General features: G+C 33.4%; 3 protein-coding genes across 3 annotated transcripts in view; all 3 read right to left on the bottom strand.

The window, feature by feature from the left end:
- Positions 1–2,339: 2,339 nt before the first annotated feature.
- Positions 2,340–8,192, bottom strand: LOC107463549 (CBS domain-containing protein CBSCBSPB1; the record flags this gene model as incomplete). Its single annotated transcript, XM_052252913.1, is given in 15 exon segments — positions 2,340–3,011; positions 3,572–3,661; positions 3,757–3,842; positions 4,227–4,276; positions 4,363–4,457; positions 4,951–5,018; positions 5,094–5,199; positions 5,384–5,450; positions 5,577–5,690; positions 5,798–5,876; positions 6,022–6,192; positions 6,288–6,420; positions 6,531–6,699; positions 7,735–7,857; positions 7,943–8,192. Coding segments are annotated over 14 exon segments (1,545 nt in total). The 3' UTR covers positions 2,340–2,807.
- Positions 8,193–11,561: 3,369 nt separating this feature from the next.
- On the bottom strand, positions 11,562–13,912 carry LOC127741288 (uncharacterized). The gene is made up of 3 exons (XM_052253448.1): positions 13,876–13,912; positions 13,062–13,470; positions 11,562–11,787 (listed from the first exon to the last, which is right to left on the bottom strand). The coding sequence occupies exons 1-3, from the start codon at positions 13,910–13,912 to the stop codon at positions 11,721–11,723; spliced, it is 513 nt and encodes a 170-aa protein (XP_052109408.1). The 3' UTR covers positions 11,562–11,720.
- LOC107463559 (F-box/LRR-repeat protein At5g63520) overlaps positions 13,889–16,968 on the bottom strand; it is a 5,222-nt gene continuing 2,142 nt past the window's right edge. The window contains exons 7-10 of the mRNA XM_016082367.3: positions 16,474–16,617; positions 15,860–16,035; positions 15,255–15,373; positions 13,889–14,571 (exon numbers count right to left, since the gene is read on the bottom strand). Of these exons, the coding sequence (XP_015937853.1) occupies positions 14,160–14,571; positions 15,255–15,373; positions 15,860–16,035; positions 16,474–16,617 (851 nt within the window). The 3' untranslated portion in view covers positions 13,889–14,159. The remainder of the gene's footprint in view (positions 14,572–15,254; positions 15,374–15,859; positions 16,036–16,473; positions 16,618–16,968) is intronic.

The following is a 16,968-nucleotide window of genomic DNA, read 5'->3' as shown; positions in this document are numbered from 1 at the left end:
ATGACTGATTTTTTGTTTATATAATATTTTTTATTTTTAATATATATATTTTTAATCTTATTATATGAATTAACATAAGAAAACAAATTAAAGAAACTAACTACACAAATATTTTTTTTCTTTATTTTGTGAAGAAGAGAGAATGAAAATAGAGTTGTTAATTAGTTATTCTTAAAAAGTTGTTAATTATTTAAACTTTTGTAATAGAATGTTAGGATTGTCATTATTATTTTTTATTTTCTTTTAAGTAGTTTGTTTTTGGGTTTAGAGAAGCAAGAAAGAATTCTTCCATTAATAAAAAGAAATCAAACTAGAATTTTGTTAATATAAATTTGTTCCTTCTTAACTACCTCAAAGTCTCAAACTTTGTTCACTTTATAATCTATAAGGAAATATCCTATGTGATTATGTCTTATTTAATTATTTTGTACATGTATAGAATAATGATAGTCCTTTTGTCATTAGGTTAGTAAGCATTAATTATATTTCATATGATTGGAAGAGAACTTTGTCATGTAATAGAAATAAGTATATGATTAAATAGTGATTTGGGTTCACAAGAACGGAATAACCATTAACCAACCCTTTGATGTGGATTAGAATCCTAAATTTGGAAGAATTTGAAAGACATGAATCTTGGGCAGCTAGGTACTTAGCTTGTTGATATGAATTTGAAGTTAATTTAATCCTATAAATCTTTCTTGTCATGTAACGAAGTTGTAGTTTCTCGTGATGAAGAAAGACAAATGATGCTGAGCTGGCATTTGCAAACAACTTCAATTTAGTAGAAATTATTATTGGCTGTCTCTTGATAAGTATCAAATTCCGTTCATTAAATAATTATAAAGTTCATCATCAATATATACATTCATTATTTCGTATTCGTTCCAAAATAAAAATACTACTATGATTGGAAAATAAATATATGAATTAAAAGTGGCAATCATTTGAAACTTACCACCACATGAATTAATAAAGCAGGTAAAAAGAAAGAGACTTTAATCCTTTCCTGTACAACAATATCTTAATTAAAGAAAAGGAAAAATAAAATAAAAAAATATATATTATCTGGTCTTGCAATTAAAATGAGTATGAAAGTAATAAGTTGAATTTTTCATATAAGGACAGAAATTGAAAGTTTGAAACTGCAAATTTTCTGAAAACTAGCAACACAATCCACGCGTTTGAGACCACAAGGGAATTTGTAGTTATATATTTTAGTATTATTTTATATTCTTGAGGAAATTAAATTATTTTAGTTATATTTTATGTTATATTATTTTAGTTATGTTATGTAGACTAATCGGTGGTCACTTGTACATTGACATGCACACAGTAATGCATGTGAGAGACAAGAACAACGTGCAATTTATTTATTTATTTATATTTAGTATTATTATTAACAATTAGCATAACATCATTTGGATTCCTTAATTCAGATTTTAAATTTGAGTGTTTTATATATTAATATTCTTTTACTTTATAGTGTTATTTTTATATGAACCTCGCTTTAGGATTTAGGTTTTAACTTTTAAGCTTTATTATGGTAGTGTCATCTTTTCGAGTGTAATTTACTAATTTGTTGCCGGCAACAATTAAATTAACAAAAGAAAAATGGCAATTTCTTTATGAGCGTAACATGGTTATGATTCTGTCGGTGCTTATGGTCAAAAGAGCACAGAAAATAATAGTTGTGAACTGTGACGCGCTTTGCTTTCTGTGTTTGTTTTTTTTTTTTTTTTGGTCCTTTTTCTTTTGAATTATTTTGAGGGAGAAAAAAGTAGGGAAAACGAAATTGATTTTCAGACAAACATGGGGCCAATAGGGCCCAGATACAAACAAGAGACTCGAAATCAAAGATTAGATGGGCCAAATGGGCCAGACCATGTCTTTATGCTGGAGCCTGGAGCGTTCCAAGCCTCTCATCTGACAAAAAAAATATAAAACACCAAAAATGTGAAAAACAACAAAATACAAATAGTTACCTAAAAATAATTCATTTATTTCCTAATATATATATCTTTAATCTATAATAAAAGAGTTGCCATTTGATAACTAATTTTTAGTATCTCTTCACGGTTGGATGCTAATTGATTTCAAAGGTAAAGTGTTATTTACTTAAATAATAGAATTTAGCCAAAGAGGATTAACAAAAGTGATAAAATCTAAAAACACATCTCAGAAAATATGTGAATTCGAATTTTCTGGGGGTAGACATTATGTAGTAGCAACAGCCACAAATATGGCATAAATAATTAAGAATCCTCATCAACTAGAGAGAAAAGGAAGATTTTAATTCAAGAAGTAAAAGATAATGTTAATTAGTAAGAAAAAGGAAGTTTACATTATCAACTATCAAGTCTCATACCAAGTCAATCAATCTTTGTAACACTATCATTAGTATTTAGTCATTACACACAGCTTATTAAACTTTTTACTGATAAAGTACAAACAAGATCATTATTGTAAGAGAAAAAAAGTCATCATCCCCTTCAAACTCAATCCTGAGTGATTGACTTTATGAACTCACATACATGAGGGAAGAAAATGGACACAAACTTGTGGTTATGCCGTTTGTTCTTGTACACTATGCAGGGCTGATGACGCTGCAGAAAACTAAAATTGTAAATGTACAAGCAGCGATCTATGCTGCAACCAAAGTGAAGGGCTAAAAAAATGCTTTTGACCTTTTGCCTTTTCTTTTTTGTTGAAAAAATTTACCTATAAATGGTTCTCAGTAATACAAAATTTCGGAGCTAGCGGTTGTGCATGGCTTCAGCTTGGCGTAGCCACTAAACTAACTTCGATCAAACTCGCTTCAAGTATGTTAATATGCCTAAGCCTGCAACAAGTGCAGCTCCAGCGGCATAGGTACTGTATGCTGAGGCCCATGCATCTTTAGTAGCATGATCCAAACTCCCTGAACCAGAACCTCTCCCATGACTGCGTTTTCCTGTTCCTGTTCCGGTTCCGGTTCCGGTTCCAGAGTAGTCTAAGTACAATCTCAATCCCTGTGAAAATTCATCAATCCATAGTCAGACTCATGGAGGCAGATTTTTAGTTTATGATACCTACAAATACTTCGACCATAAGTCAAATTCCAAGTTTTATATATTGAGGAAGCTACCCAAATAAAGAGAGGGCATTGCCATTTTGCCACAAGCCTCAACAGGTGTAGAGCTATGCTTATCAGATACAAACCACTCTTGAGGAAGTCTATAGGCTTTATCTTGCACTTAAACCTTCTCAAAATGATCAGTGTCTGAGATTGCATGAAACCAAATGCCATCAAATGGCCAACGGTTCAACACCACTGAAACTATTATCTCTTTTAACAAATTTAATTTCCGCGCGGCTATATTAGACCTGTGCTTCTATAAAAAGTTTCCAGGTTTACTGGTCCCGTGTGATATCTCTGATCCTATGAAAAGATACTTATACAAAAAATAGAAAGACACATTTATCTTATACTGCACTAGACTAAAATTTCCTTCAAAGCAACAAATGTGTAACCCCCCTTCCAGAAAATGTCCATTCAAGACTAAGGATTCAGCAGACATATCAACTATACCTTCATGCCAGTTGTCCTTGCATGGTCTACAGCTGCTGCAAGATCACTGTCTGAAGCCAATATCACTTTATCATGATCTTCGTCTTCATACTGAACATAAAAAAAGAAAAACAATGACCAACTTGCCTCAGGTTGGAATCATGTCAACTCAATCTTATGAATGAATATATAATACAGAAGAGTACCAAAATTTGGGGTAGATTATTGGGGTCAATATCATCACCAAGTCTCTGAAGGATTGAAGTTATAACCTCTGTCATGCTCCGTGTATCTGAATTGCAACCAATCACAGAAACCACTCAACTCATAATTTTCTACTTGCCCTCAAACTTGATGTCAATGTTTAGTATTTACATAGAAGATGCATTACCACAACACACAAGATTGTTAATAATTCAAAACAAACCAAGCACAAAAGTCTTATTATTACTGCATTACTACCTATGAAGTAAGATCAAGAAGAAAATACATGATTATATTTGAGGAGTATATGCATCCACTGACTGGAGACTATGCAACCCAGTCTTGTTCAAGTGAGACTCTTGAAAGGACTAGATAGAAAACATGTTGATAGTTATAGTTGACACTAGCATTCACATGCTGTCAAAAGTATAACAGAAACCAGAAAGAGATCCAATTGGTAATGCACTCATACCACATGTGAATCTATGCATTCCTTCTGAAGCAAATTTCAAGGAACTGTCACTGGTACATAATAAATTAAGTGTAAGTACATCAAAAGAATTTGAAATACTTTTCCAAAAAACTTAATACATATAAACATATATAACCTTCGTGTTTCGTCATCATCATCATTTTGAGTTAAGGCCATGGCCGAATCCCAGAATCTTTGCATCATGGTGCTGGCAGCTTCATTGTTTCCAACCTAATTAGTGGAGAAAATGACATCATGAAACTCTTGCAAAGGGAGAAAAAAAGGGCATGCTGGTAACATACTGTGTGCCAATTCACAGGTAAATGGTTACATGGTGTAATTAATTTGTTTAGCATGATCCATCTACTCCCTTTCCCTTCCTAAGACCCAATTGTAATCTTTTAAAAGTTTTTAAAGAGCAACAATCAGCTAAAACAAATGTTGCATTTTGCCAGGTTCGGAACTAAACTGCAGACTTGAAACTGCTTGTCAATAATAGCCATACATGTTGAGATATCAATGCCTATCAGTACATGGACAGTACTTGATAATTTTAAACCTACATCTAGTCTAAGCAATCAACAATATCAACAGAGCCAAATAAAGGATACTGGTCCAAAGTCTATACATAAATATTTCCATTTATCCCATTTTCATGCAACAAAAATCCTATGGACAGTCCATGCAATCAACAGTATCGAGTATAAAGTCTATTAAAACACACCTGACTTGCTGTTGCAACAGCAGCATGTGTGACATGAATCACATCAACCACCGCAACTACCCCACCATCTGTTTTCAACCACCCAAATCAGAAAATATATTTGATGCATTTACTCTTTGCCATTCTAGTTATCATGGCATTACCTCTATCAACCACAGGAAGATGCAAAAATTTTCCATCATGCATAGTGTGAAGTGCATCTACTATTGGTGTATCAATAACTGCACATTCTGGATTAGGAGTCATCACCTACATAGTGTTGAACAGATTCATTCAAGAGGGACAATAAAACAATGAAATTCAGAATAGCCTCTTTTTTTCTAAGATATGGTGACATGAAATATTTTACCTTGGTGATCCAAAATCAAAGAACAGAGGAAGTGAATAAAATAAAATAGCTTGCTCTAAACAGCATAAAAATAAAATTAAGTACCTTGTCAACAGGAGTTGAAACTGGAGGAAGATTTTGCGCAACTACCCGCATCAATATATCCTTGGAACTGAAATTTGTACGCATATTATAATATAAATAAATAAAGAATCTAAAGATATATAAAAACAACTGGGGGATGGCAAAAGGAAAAGACAAAGTGGATGGCTGAAAATTTCATTGGCTACAAACTTACGTAAGGATGCCGCGAGGTTTGCCATCAACTGTCACAACAGCAGAACTTGAATGAAGTTCAACCATCTTCTTCGTAGTTGTCAAAACAGAATCTGTTGGTGAAACTGTTACAACCCTGAAGAGAAACACTATCTGTTAAAGTAACTGAAATGGGAACTACATACATAGAATAATTAAGTAGAAAATTTTCATCAACTCAAACAAAAAGAAGGTATTACCTACTTTAAATTCTCAGGAATGATCGTAGACAATGATGGCTTGAATATCTGTTCCCGAATAGTCTCAATGAATGTTGAATTGACTGCACAAACACCACATTAGCATTTAACAAATTCAGCCACTAGAAAGAATTAACCGTGAACCTAACAACAACCAGGGCATCTTCCCCCTCGTTAGATTTCAAAGTGAAAGAGATAAGTCTTCAAAAATGAAAATACTCTACAAACCCGCAGTAGATGATCCCCATTGTTTTTCAACACCCTCAACAGCTGCTGCAATTGCTTTTCCTTTCTCAGCTGCCCGTTCCATACGAGCGATAGCATCATACAAGCACTTTGCTATATCAAGTATGGCAACAACTTCTCCATTGTCCACCACAGGTAAATGTCTGAATTTGCCTGTCAACATATGTCAACTCTGTATTAAAACTTAAAAGGAATAATAAAGAATAGTCAACTTGTAAAGACAAGTGTTCTCTATCAATACAACCAACCTTGCACCATCTTTTGGAGGGCTTCCACTGCAAGAGTTTCAGAAAGGACAAATACTGGATTCTTTGTCATAATCTTAGAAACAGGTGTGTCTTCAAGACTAAGCTCTGAGGCAATAGCTCTTTTTGCTATGTCCTTCAACCCATAAAAATAGGACACAATCATGCATGTTAAAATTGCAAATTCAGGCAGAGTATTAAAACTTTCTTGTTAAATGATGAGAAAAAGTCTTCATGAGTAAATACCTTGTCTGTAAGGATTCCACAGAGCAAAGCATTTGAATCAGTGAGTAATATAGCATCTAATCTGCGAGCAGCCATGCGACGACAAGCTTCATAGATGGTTGTTGTTTCAGGTACTGTTAGAGCCTTTGAAAGACGCAATGATTTTACTGTCCGCTCTGCCGTCAGTCCCCTGATCAGATTTCCAATTGGCAACAAGAGATCATATCATGATTTAAATTGATAAAAAGTGTCATCTTTTTAGATTCTTAAGCAGCATCTATCATAATTCACAAGCTTGTTTAAAGATGAACTAAGTGCACTTATCATCTCATGAAATGTATCCAACATTTTGGCCTTCAGAAATTAAATGATATGTCGTAATGTACGTGATTCAGTGGTTCAGATTAGTTGTGGGTAGTTCTTACTCCTTAGACACAAACATGACTTCGTTGATGTAGATTATTATTGTCAATGCGTAATAAGTACATCCAAATAGTACTAGAATATAGAAACAGGTCAACAACCAACGTTAAAGTACCAAACATTCTGGAATACACTTTTCAAGTACTCTGCTTGTTAAGAGTTCTTGGAAAACGATCTGTTTGGAAAAGTGTTTCAATTATTTGAAGTTGACTACTAACAAACTAGAAACTGACCCCAAAATCAGTAAAGTAATATTGTAATAAACAGTTCGCTGCTACCATTAGTACAAACCAATCAATAAAGCAACGCTTTGCAAAGTAATATTTGTCTGACAATAACACTTTCAAAGTACTTTTGCAATTATAGCACCGAAAAACGTGAATTCTTCTAAAAGCGACATCAAAGAAAGACCACCGGAATTAATAGCTTTTAAATTTTAATAGTACTAACAATAGAATATAGCTTTTAAATATTTTAACATTTTTTTCTCAAGTTAATTCCTTTACACCTAAAAATAAGAGCAGAGAATCAACAATATGAAAATGCACGTGTTATCATCGAAGTATCGAAGTCTTCCAAGGATTTTGGACATAAATTAAGTCATAAAATGTCAATTTTGACGTTGGTACAGTTCTGTAATTGATGAAAAGTTTTTCATTTCATACTTGTGAAAGGTAAAATAGTATAAAAAAGGAGCATTTTTATCCTAAATAAAAAGGAATCATTCCGCTGAAGAAAAAGTAACATTTCTACACAGAACAACATGAAAATAACAAAGAGAAAAGAACTTGAGTTAACGTACAAGGGACGCGAAGAAGAAAGAGACTTTCGAGCATTAGATTGAGAAGCTCCATGATCAATGGATTTTCTAACAGACGTTATGCTCCTTCGAGACGCACCACTTTGACTTGCCATATTCTATTCCCTACTCCAAATACAAAACCAAAATCAATGAATGAATGAATAAATAAATAAGCAAACTAACAAAATTCAAAATCAAAGAAACGCACCGAAAAGATAGAAGATAGAAGCTAGCAAGTTCAATTTGAAACACTCTGCTGTGAAATTATGTTGACTTCAAAGAGAGGACGAAACAATCGAAAAAGCGCAGCTCGGAGTAACGTTGGCCGGGAATATGACCGGAAAATTGAGTTTCCGGTGAAGCTAAGGGACCGGCCGGCGACTAAGAAAGGAGGGAAAAGGAAGAAAGAGAGAGGAGGAAGCAAACCCTAGGTAGAAGAAGAGAAGAGAAGAGAAGAGAAGATACTATGACGCTATGAGAGATGAGAAGTCAGTGCACGCTAACTTCTGGAAATGGAGCCAATAAAATTCATCCACGTCAGCGATTCTTTCTTCCTTGTCGTGATGGTGAGAGATGTTAAAAGAAAGAGTAGAACGCCATGCTTTTGGGACATTTTACAACACACCTTACACGTGGAATTTTGTCCAGCGTGTGCGCGTACATGTAACTGTAATAGATTAAGAAGTATAGAAAATCGATGGAGTATTTATAAAATGTGTATAATAGAAGTTTAAAGATATTTAATTTAGTAGAATATCAAATATTTATTATTTTTGGTACCTAGATCATTATTCTAGATAACATGAATATATTATATTTGAGAAATTAGTAATATTTTATCCTAAATGTTCATTTTATAATTCATCTTGGGTCAAATAAATAGTTTATTGTATACATTGTATAAATATTTTATTAGCTTCCTAACGAAATTTAATTAGAGATTATTTGTTAATAATAATTACATAATTTAATATATTTAATTAAATTATTTATTTTTAAATATTAATTTTACATCTAAATAATTATATGTAAATTTTTACCTAAAAATTTTGTGGTGTGAAATATTTATTTTGATAATTTAAAATTAGTTTTAATTTTATTAATACTTTTAAAATTTTAAAAATAATAACAAACTTATAATTCTAATCTAAAAGATAATTGATTAATCAGAATAAAAACACAAATTTATTCTCAAAATTTTTAAAATTTTCATAATAATAATGATTAAGAATCGTTAAATAATTAAATATATTTTTACATAAATATATTTTTATATCAGTAATCATTTTTTCTGTGTTGCCAATAGGCTTGAATGAGGAAGTTTGGAAGTGGAGAACTAATATCAAATTTTTCGAGATAACTATTAAAATAGTCCTTTAGTTTTAGCTTGATAATCAAAATGATCTTTTTGTTTTTAAACTAATCAAAATAGTATCTCAATTTTAAACTTAAATCAAAATTGTCATTTTGATAATCACCAAATTAACAAAAGTTCTACGGGAACGTCAATTTTTAGATTGGCATAATATTAGATAGATATAATTAAAAAGAGACCACTTACATAAAAATGTTCAAAACATCTTTTTTGTTAAATTTTTATTTTTAACCAATCAAATTATAGCATATAAAATCGATTAAACCATATATTTTTGTTAAAATTAAACCAAATAAATTGATTTAAATAAAAAATCAGATAAACCAAATTTTAAACCGATCTAAATTAATTTTATTTTATATATATATATAAAATAATTATCATATTTTTATTATACAAAATAATTAAAATATCTCTATTATTTTTCATATAATGTTAGTTACTAAAAAAACCCTAACTCCTAACCCTCTATTCGCTGTGCTATCGCTCTCCTTTTCTCCGCCAACCTCCTCCACTCTCATCGCCGTCCGCCACCCTCCCCCTCTCACTCTTCCACGTCTAACTCTCAAGGTCACCGCGCCGTCGTCGCGCGCATGACACTCACCCGAGGGGAACCGTCGTCCCCGGAGGCAGAATCATCCGCCATCCTGCTCCCCTCTCTGCCGCTCTGGCTCTTTGGCTCTGCAACTACATGTTTCTCTACCTGTAACTATCTGCGACAGTGTAACTGCATCTCTTCCTCTCTGGTCTCTGGTTCGCTGTTGCTCTTCTTCTCGCCTTCGCCGCCAGTTCAGGTAAGACTTCCCCTTTATCCTCTTCAAAGTTCAATCTGTTGTATTTGTGCTATATTGTTTTCTTCTGTGGTTTATTCTGAATATGCTTATGGTGTATTATTGATGATTCTGTTAAGTTTTGAGTTATTATTTTACTGAATTTTTATTTGAATTTAGTTTATTGATATTGAATTAATGCTGTTGAGATTGATTTATAAATCCAATCTGTTGTACTTGTGCTGTATCGAATTTTAATTCTGAGTTACTAATCTGTATGATTGAATCTTTTCTGTTGCATTGAACTAATTCATTTATTTATTAAATTTTTCAGTTGAATTTTGCTAAGCTGCATCTTGTTTTACTTGAATTTTGTTGTTGTTGAATCTTGAATTCTTATTATTGAGTTCTGATTTTAACTACTTTCAGTTATTATAGCAGATAAATCATCAAAAAATAACTGATATTGTTTAGATATTTAAAGCAACATGTTGTGCACCAACTAGAAAAGAGTGAAGCACAAGTAATTGAGGAGGAACAACAGCAGGCAACGGTGGTGGCACCACGAGAGAAAAAGGAACCACCGGCTACTGTGTTGGCAGAATCTGTGGAAACGGAAACAGAGCAGGCACTAGTGGTGATAACTGATAAGAATAGAGGAAATGGAACCACAGCAGACATTAGTAGTTAGTGGGAAAAAAAACTAAAGTGAAAAATAATGGTGTGCTTGCTTATCTACTGCATTAGCCAAACAAAAATAATTATGCAGCACTTTCTTGATTATCCCTGACCCTATTTTGTAGTCAATTAGATGCACAAATAGAATTGAAGTTAGTCCACAAGTTGGAACATGAAGTCATATTTTTTTTTCTTTGCTCTCTCCCTCCCTCTCCTCTTCCTCTTGTCTTTCAAACACATCTTATTTTGGATGATGTATGATGTATTATAGTAGTGTATCAATTGTTAGAAAGTAGAGACCCAAGATACATAAATAGAATAACTTTTATAACAGAAATGATATGCGTATTTTTCCATTTACGTTTAGTTGTCAAAAATATTTTGCTTTTATAAATATCATACTATCTCTTATTATTAAGGTAATTTTTAAATTTTCATTCTACAAATATGAAAATATTTTACACACCAAAAATCAACTATTATATTTTAATGTATATTTATATGTTTAACTTTATATAATTTTAATTTATATTTTGTGTTAGTATGTATTAAATAATACTTGTACAAAATTGCATATAATATTTAACGTTTTATTGTTTCATCACAAGTGCATAAAGCACCCCAATGACAAAAAAAGAACGCAAAGAAGAAGCGTGCGATGCCGCTAGGAATTAGAGTGTGTCTACACCTTCTCACTAATAAAACTGGTTTTTGTTAAGTTTAAACCAATTTAGTTGAACTTAATTGCCAAAAAGACTTGGAAATATAGCGGGATTAAAAAAATACAAAAATCATAAAATGGCATTTGTATTTCATTCCTCCAAAGTGAATACAAAAGGCATATGCATCCAGGTGCAGTGTCAAGTTGAAGTGCACCATAGCTAATAATACCACCAACCGCCTCAGCATTCTCTAAGAAAACTGAACGCAACAAAATACACAACAAATCACTGTTTTCACTTCTATAAATGTTGCTCTCATTTGAGCACATACATAAGGCTTCCTGTAGTTTGAAGCAGGCACATACTTTCGTGACCTTTTTGCAATAGCACTTGTACTACTGCTTCTAAAATGATCTGACATGAAAAGTGCAAGCTACGAAGCAATCCTCAAGTTATCAACAACAGCTTGATTTTCAAGAATGTTCAAGTCATTTAAGTGCTTCAGATGTAAGATTGCTGTACAAGCAGAGAGTATAATAGCATCCAACTCCTCATCCCTGTAAGATAGCTGAAATAGAAAAACAATTCAGTCACTGTATGTGTTAATAATTGGAAGATATGTGTCCACACACACACCCTTTACCATTGGATAGATCCTTCATCCAATCCAATGGTGAAGAAGGGTTGTTTGTTTAGGGTTGGAAGGAAAAAGAGTACAAAGAGTTTCTTCTCTAAAAGACAGCACAAACTAAGTTTATTGACAGCACACAATTTTCATGCAACATCAGCAAACACAGCATTTCATCAATAATCAAAATCACAGGGGAAGACGTTGGCTCATATAGATCATTAACTGCTATACAGGAAATTGAAGTCAAGAATACATTATACATTGAATGAAGAATGAACCAATTTCGCATACACAAAGGTAAAATGAGACCCAAGTTTTGCACCTTTGCAACTAGCAGACAAAAACTAATAAAAAACACTAAAGCTATAACTCCTATGAAAAAAAGAAAAACCTTTTTCTATTTAGACGAAATTAAATCCATAACAACAAAATCAAATTTACATTGTCACAAGGCAAGCAATGGGAAAGAAATGTTTGTTTTGTTTCTTTCTTTCTTCCTTCCTTCCCATTCCCTTGATCACACTAATTGTCCAATCAATTGTTCAACCTAGTAAGTAATAACACTGCCAAATCAAAATGCTACACAAAGAAAAAAGGACACAAAGTGACAAAAAAAGGGGTGGTGTGGAGCTAATAAAATTAGAACAGCTAAAAGTACAGCATGATTAGTAATCCTTCCCAGAAGTCTTGCATTGCAGTGCCATAACATATCATATTATCAAATCTGAGTTAACTCCACCAACCAAAAAGTTCAATTGAAGCGCCTAGCATGATCATCAATGTGCATAAAGACAAATTAGTTGTTCCACACAAGAGAAAACCCCCCAATGTAATGTCATTTGTCTTCTCATTTGTTTACATAGGATGGAGCTTTGGCAAATAAGTTTCAATATCAATAATGCATTCACAACCAGACTCGTTTTCTTTCTCTTTTTAATTCTATATACGTAAAAGTGAAAAAATTATTCCATAAAAATTCTATAATCAGTACCATATTCATCTCAATGATGATTTTCAGCAACAAAAAATTAGCTTAGTGATAGTTTCAACAACAAATTATTCAGGGTTCAGTGATAATCAGTGACGAATTGACAGTCGGTGATTATTTTCAGCAACAAAAGGGTGACTAGTTCAGTGATATTTTCAGCACCAAAATCAAAGGCAGCAACAAAACAGAAAAGGAAAGAACTGGGGAATTTGTAGGAACTCACCAAATTGGGACCAGCTTCTGGTTGTGCGAAGGAAGCTGGCGGCAAGGAGGAATCCCCGGGACCTGTTGCTTCTGCCTCCGGCAACGACGAGCGCAACGAAGGTGCGGGACTGACTGTGAGACGGTGACGAGACAGGGTACGACGAAGATGACCAGTCCCAGGACCTGCTGCTTCTGCCTCCGGCGACAACGAGGGTAGGGAAGGCGCGCGAGCGCGACTGAGTGCGAGACCAGAGACCGTGATAGAGACCGGAGCCAAGAGAGCGACGACGATTTGAGTGCGACACCAGACAGTGAGAGACTGGAGCCGAGAGAGGGAGCGAGCTTGGTGCGAGAGCAATGAGCCACAGTGAGAGATGACTCGGGCTTGAGAGAGAGAGAGAGAGAGACGGTGAGGGAGGAGAAGGTCGCTTAAGAACGCTGAGCGACGTCGTATCAGAAATTTAATAAAAAAAATTAATTAAGCATGATCCGATCCGGTTTATTTAAACCAACCAAATCAAACCGAATTTAAATAATAAATACTAAACCGATTATTTAAATACACCAATCACAATGTGACACATTAGCAACTTTAAAAAAAGATGTTTTAAACATCTTTATGGGAGTATCCCCTAATTAAAATGGTCCCTTTTTATGGGCGTTAATTTGATGATTGCCCGAAGGACTATTTTGATTTACTATTTAAAACTGAGAAACCATTTTGATTAATTTAAAATTTAGGGGACCATTTTAATCATTGAATTAAAACTGGGAAATCTTTTTAATTGTTATCTCAATTTCTCAAATAAAAAGTAAACTTATATTATATATACAGTAATCTGTCCCTTCCACAAAAAGGTCACCATGCATTGCTGTTAAGCTTGGCACTTTTGAAACTTTGTGGGGGTTCAGAAGTGTCAAATTCAATCATAAAATGAAGCATGGAGATATTAGAACATTACCACATAACACCACACAAATTCCATGAGCATCCAAAGCAACATTATTATTAAATACACCATAAGATAGTTTTATCAATTTTTATAGCAAAGAGGAAACTAACCATCATATTCAATTTAGCAATGTACATCTCATGAGACAAAGACCTGAGAAAAATCTAACATCCCATAGATGGAGGGGTATATGACATTACCAAATATACAGAGCTGTAAACATGCAGACAGCAGTTAACATGGCTTCCTTCTCGACTAATCATAGTAATAAAAGGACGCACGATTTCTCCGCCACAAAATATTCCGGCCACTGGTAGCCCTGGAAAACACTCTAAGAGCGGGGAGCTATCCACATTGTGACATCCAAAGAATGATTCGCCACGGCCATAACAAGCAAACACAAGGCCCCCAAAAACACAACTATTGTTTCCTTCACCCTTGAGCTTAATATTCTTCAGAGCATCATGGACCTTAGTAACTGAAGCTTGTGCGGCATTAGGATCAGAATAGTAGAATTGGAAGATATCTCCTGTTTTCATGCCAGTTCCATCAACGTAGAGGTACTCTTCATCACCTCTGTCCAAAACACAATAGCCCTTTCTAATGAGGGAGTTTAAAATAGAGAACATTTTAATGCTTAACTTTGAAGTAATAAATTTAAGAGCAATGCTACATGACCAACAAATATTATCATTTTTTACATACATTTGGCCAGCAATAATTTACACCCATATTTACAGACGTTTTGCACACATGAAGCATATAGTTTGCACCTATATTTATCAGAGTTTTGCACACATGAATCAATACAGTTTACACCCACATTTTTTAGAGTTTGCACACATGAATTAGTAAAATTTATTTGTTAAAGACAATTTATTGTTTGTGCTGGCCAAATCATGACAAAAAATACTAAAAATTACTGACCTCCAAGAGTTTCTCTAAATATAATTGTACCTAGAACGAACAAGAAATACGAGTTGGAATATTGGTCAGAGTTCCAACTTCCAAGAATCTAAATGACAGCATAATATAGATAGTTACATGCTTGACCAATTTTGCTAAGGTTTATCAATGTAGCACATGATTCCCCAATAAGTTAAAAAAAAAACAAAATTTGCAGTGATTTTCAGTTGATATTCATTGATTTGCTAACATTTCATAACCGTCGTGCCATAAGCAGCTGTATATGGCCAAAATTTGCGATATTTGTTTAAAATGACAAAGAAGATAAAAATAATAAGTGTTTTGTATCATACCCCACAACTCCATGATATGCAATACAAGATCTTGGTGTTGGCTTCCCTCCTTCTATCGAGACTTTTCTGTTTTTAATCACCCCAATGTACAAATCAGGTGATGCAATATGATTTTCCAGCTGCCACATTTTTGTTTAAGGTTCAGAAAATTACAAATTAAAGAATAAAAAGGGAAGGCAACAACAGATAGCATCACCCTACGTTATCTTCAGTTTTGCAGCAAAAACTAGCATACCAAATTTACTAGTCAAGTGTGCATTAATTTTTTTTTTCATCATGATCAATACCAAAACTTATAATCATAGTTTGCTTGAAGGGATATAAAATGATAAAATAGGAGAAAATCAGCATGATATAATGGCACGAACATATTTAGTTAAAATTCCATTAAATCAATCTTATAAGAACTCAACTAATTTTATTTACTTATTTGTCTCTACTTCCAAAATAAGTTCTCGTCAAATTGTTTTGCTCCTACTTCCATTAATCTTATCTTGCAAAGCATTTTGAAAAGGGATGAGGGTTAATTACATTATATCAAGGTTTGTTATTCAAGAATGGAAATGACAGCTTTATCGAAAAATACACACACAAAAGTTGCGCACCAAATTGTTAATGTCATCCAGAATACTTTGACCATCAAGAAGTTGTTGTTGCCCTTCCCTCTTGGCAGTTAACCATGTTGAACAATCAGTGTTGCTTGTTCTGACTGAAGCTGCCTTGTATGTTGTACCCACAGGTGAAACACCATTTGACAATGCAACATGAAATTTAATATTTCCTGTATTGAGAAATCATTCCACAAAAAAATGAGTAACTTGTGAAGAATTGCTAAAATAAATGAAAACTAAAATAAGACATGTAACTCAATATCAAGGCTTTGTATCCGGAAACAATCACTTCTAAGATCATATGCATAAGACACACTTTATTGTCAGCAACTATATGAGAGAAAAAGCTAATAGATATTTAGGCATGTCTAATCTAAGTTGAGGTTATTTCCCAATCATTTATTTATTTTCAAAACTATTTGAATGATGATACAATTTGTCCCATGAAATATTAGAATATTACACAAGAAAATAAAGGAGTTATCCTTTGAGAAATACATAAAATCACATTCCATATAATGAAAAAGGAGAGCATGCACCATAACAGATTGGTATGGATCATATGTACACCAAGAAACAAGAGCTACCAAAAAGATAGTGAAAAGTACCTGAAGACCTGTCTCTATCCTGAGCAAATACAAGAGCAATAGCATCTAAGGAGCCGATTATATTCCTTTTAGCATTTCCACTTCTGTATATAAAGCAGCCCCTCTCATCACCTACAATAACAGTGTCTCTTGGCATGGCACAATCTGTAATAAAATAAGTCACTAAGTAAACCCAAACCAACAGCCAACCACATTCCTGAAGCAAAAATATGCATTATTTGTAATAGGTCAAGAACAGAATTTGCTCCATCCGGGGGGAAAGAAAATGCACATCTCGTAAAAAATCAAGCACCAAATTCCCATTTTATGCATCCCTTATAGATTATGTAGCATGGCACTAGTCAATGATATATCTTTGATCTATTTACATCACTGCATTTTAATTCCTTACACTTTTATCAGACTAAAAATGGATACACGCTCTAGCAAGCAAAATACCAAATTTTGTTATAACTGTTCCTAAAAAAGTTAAACAAAGAGTAACTAGGTATCACA

The sequence above is a fragment of the Arachis duranensis genome, chromosome 8 (genome assembly GCF_000817695.3).
Source record: "Arachis duranensis cultivar V14167 chromosome 8, aradu.V14167.gnm2.J7QH, whole genome shotgun sequence".
In the NCBI taxonomy this organism is placed as follows: domain Eukaryota; kingdom Viridiplantae; phylum Streptophyta; class Magnoliopsida; order Fabales; family Fabaceae; genus Arachis; species Arachis duranensis.
Note: the sequence above shows the minus strand (reverse complement) of the source record. Positions and strands in the feature narration are given on the sequence as shown.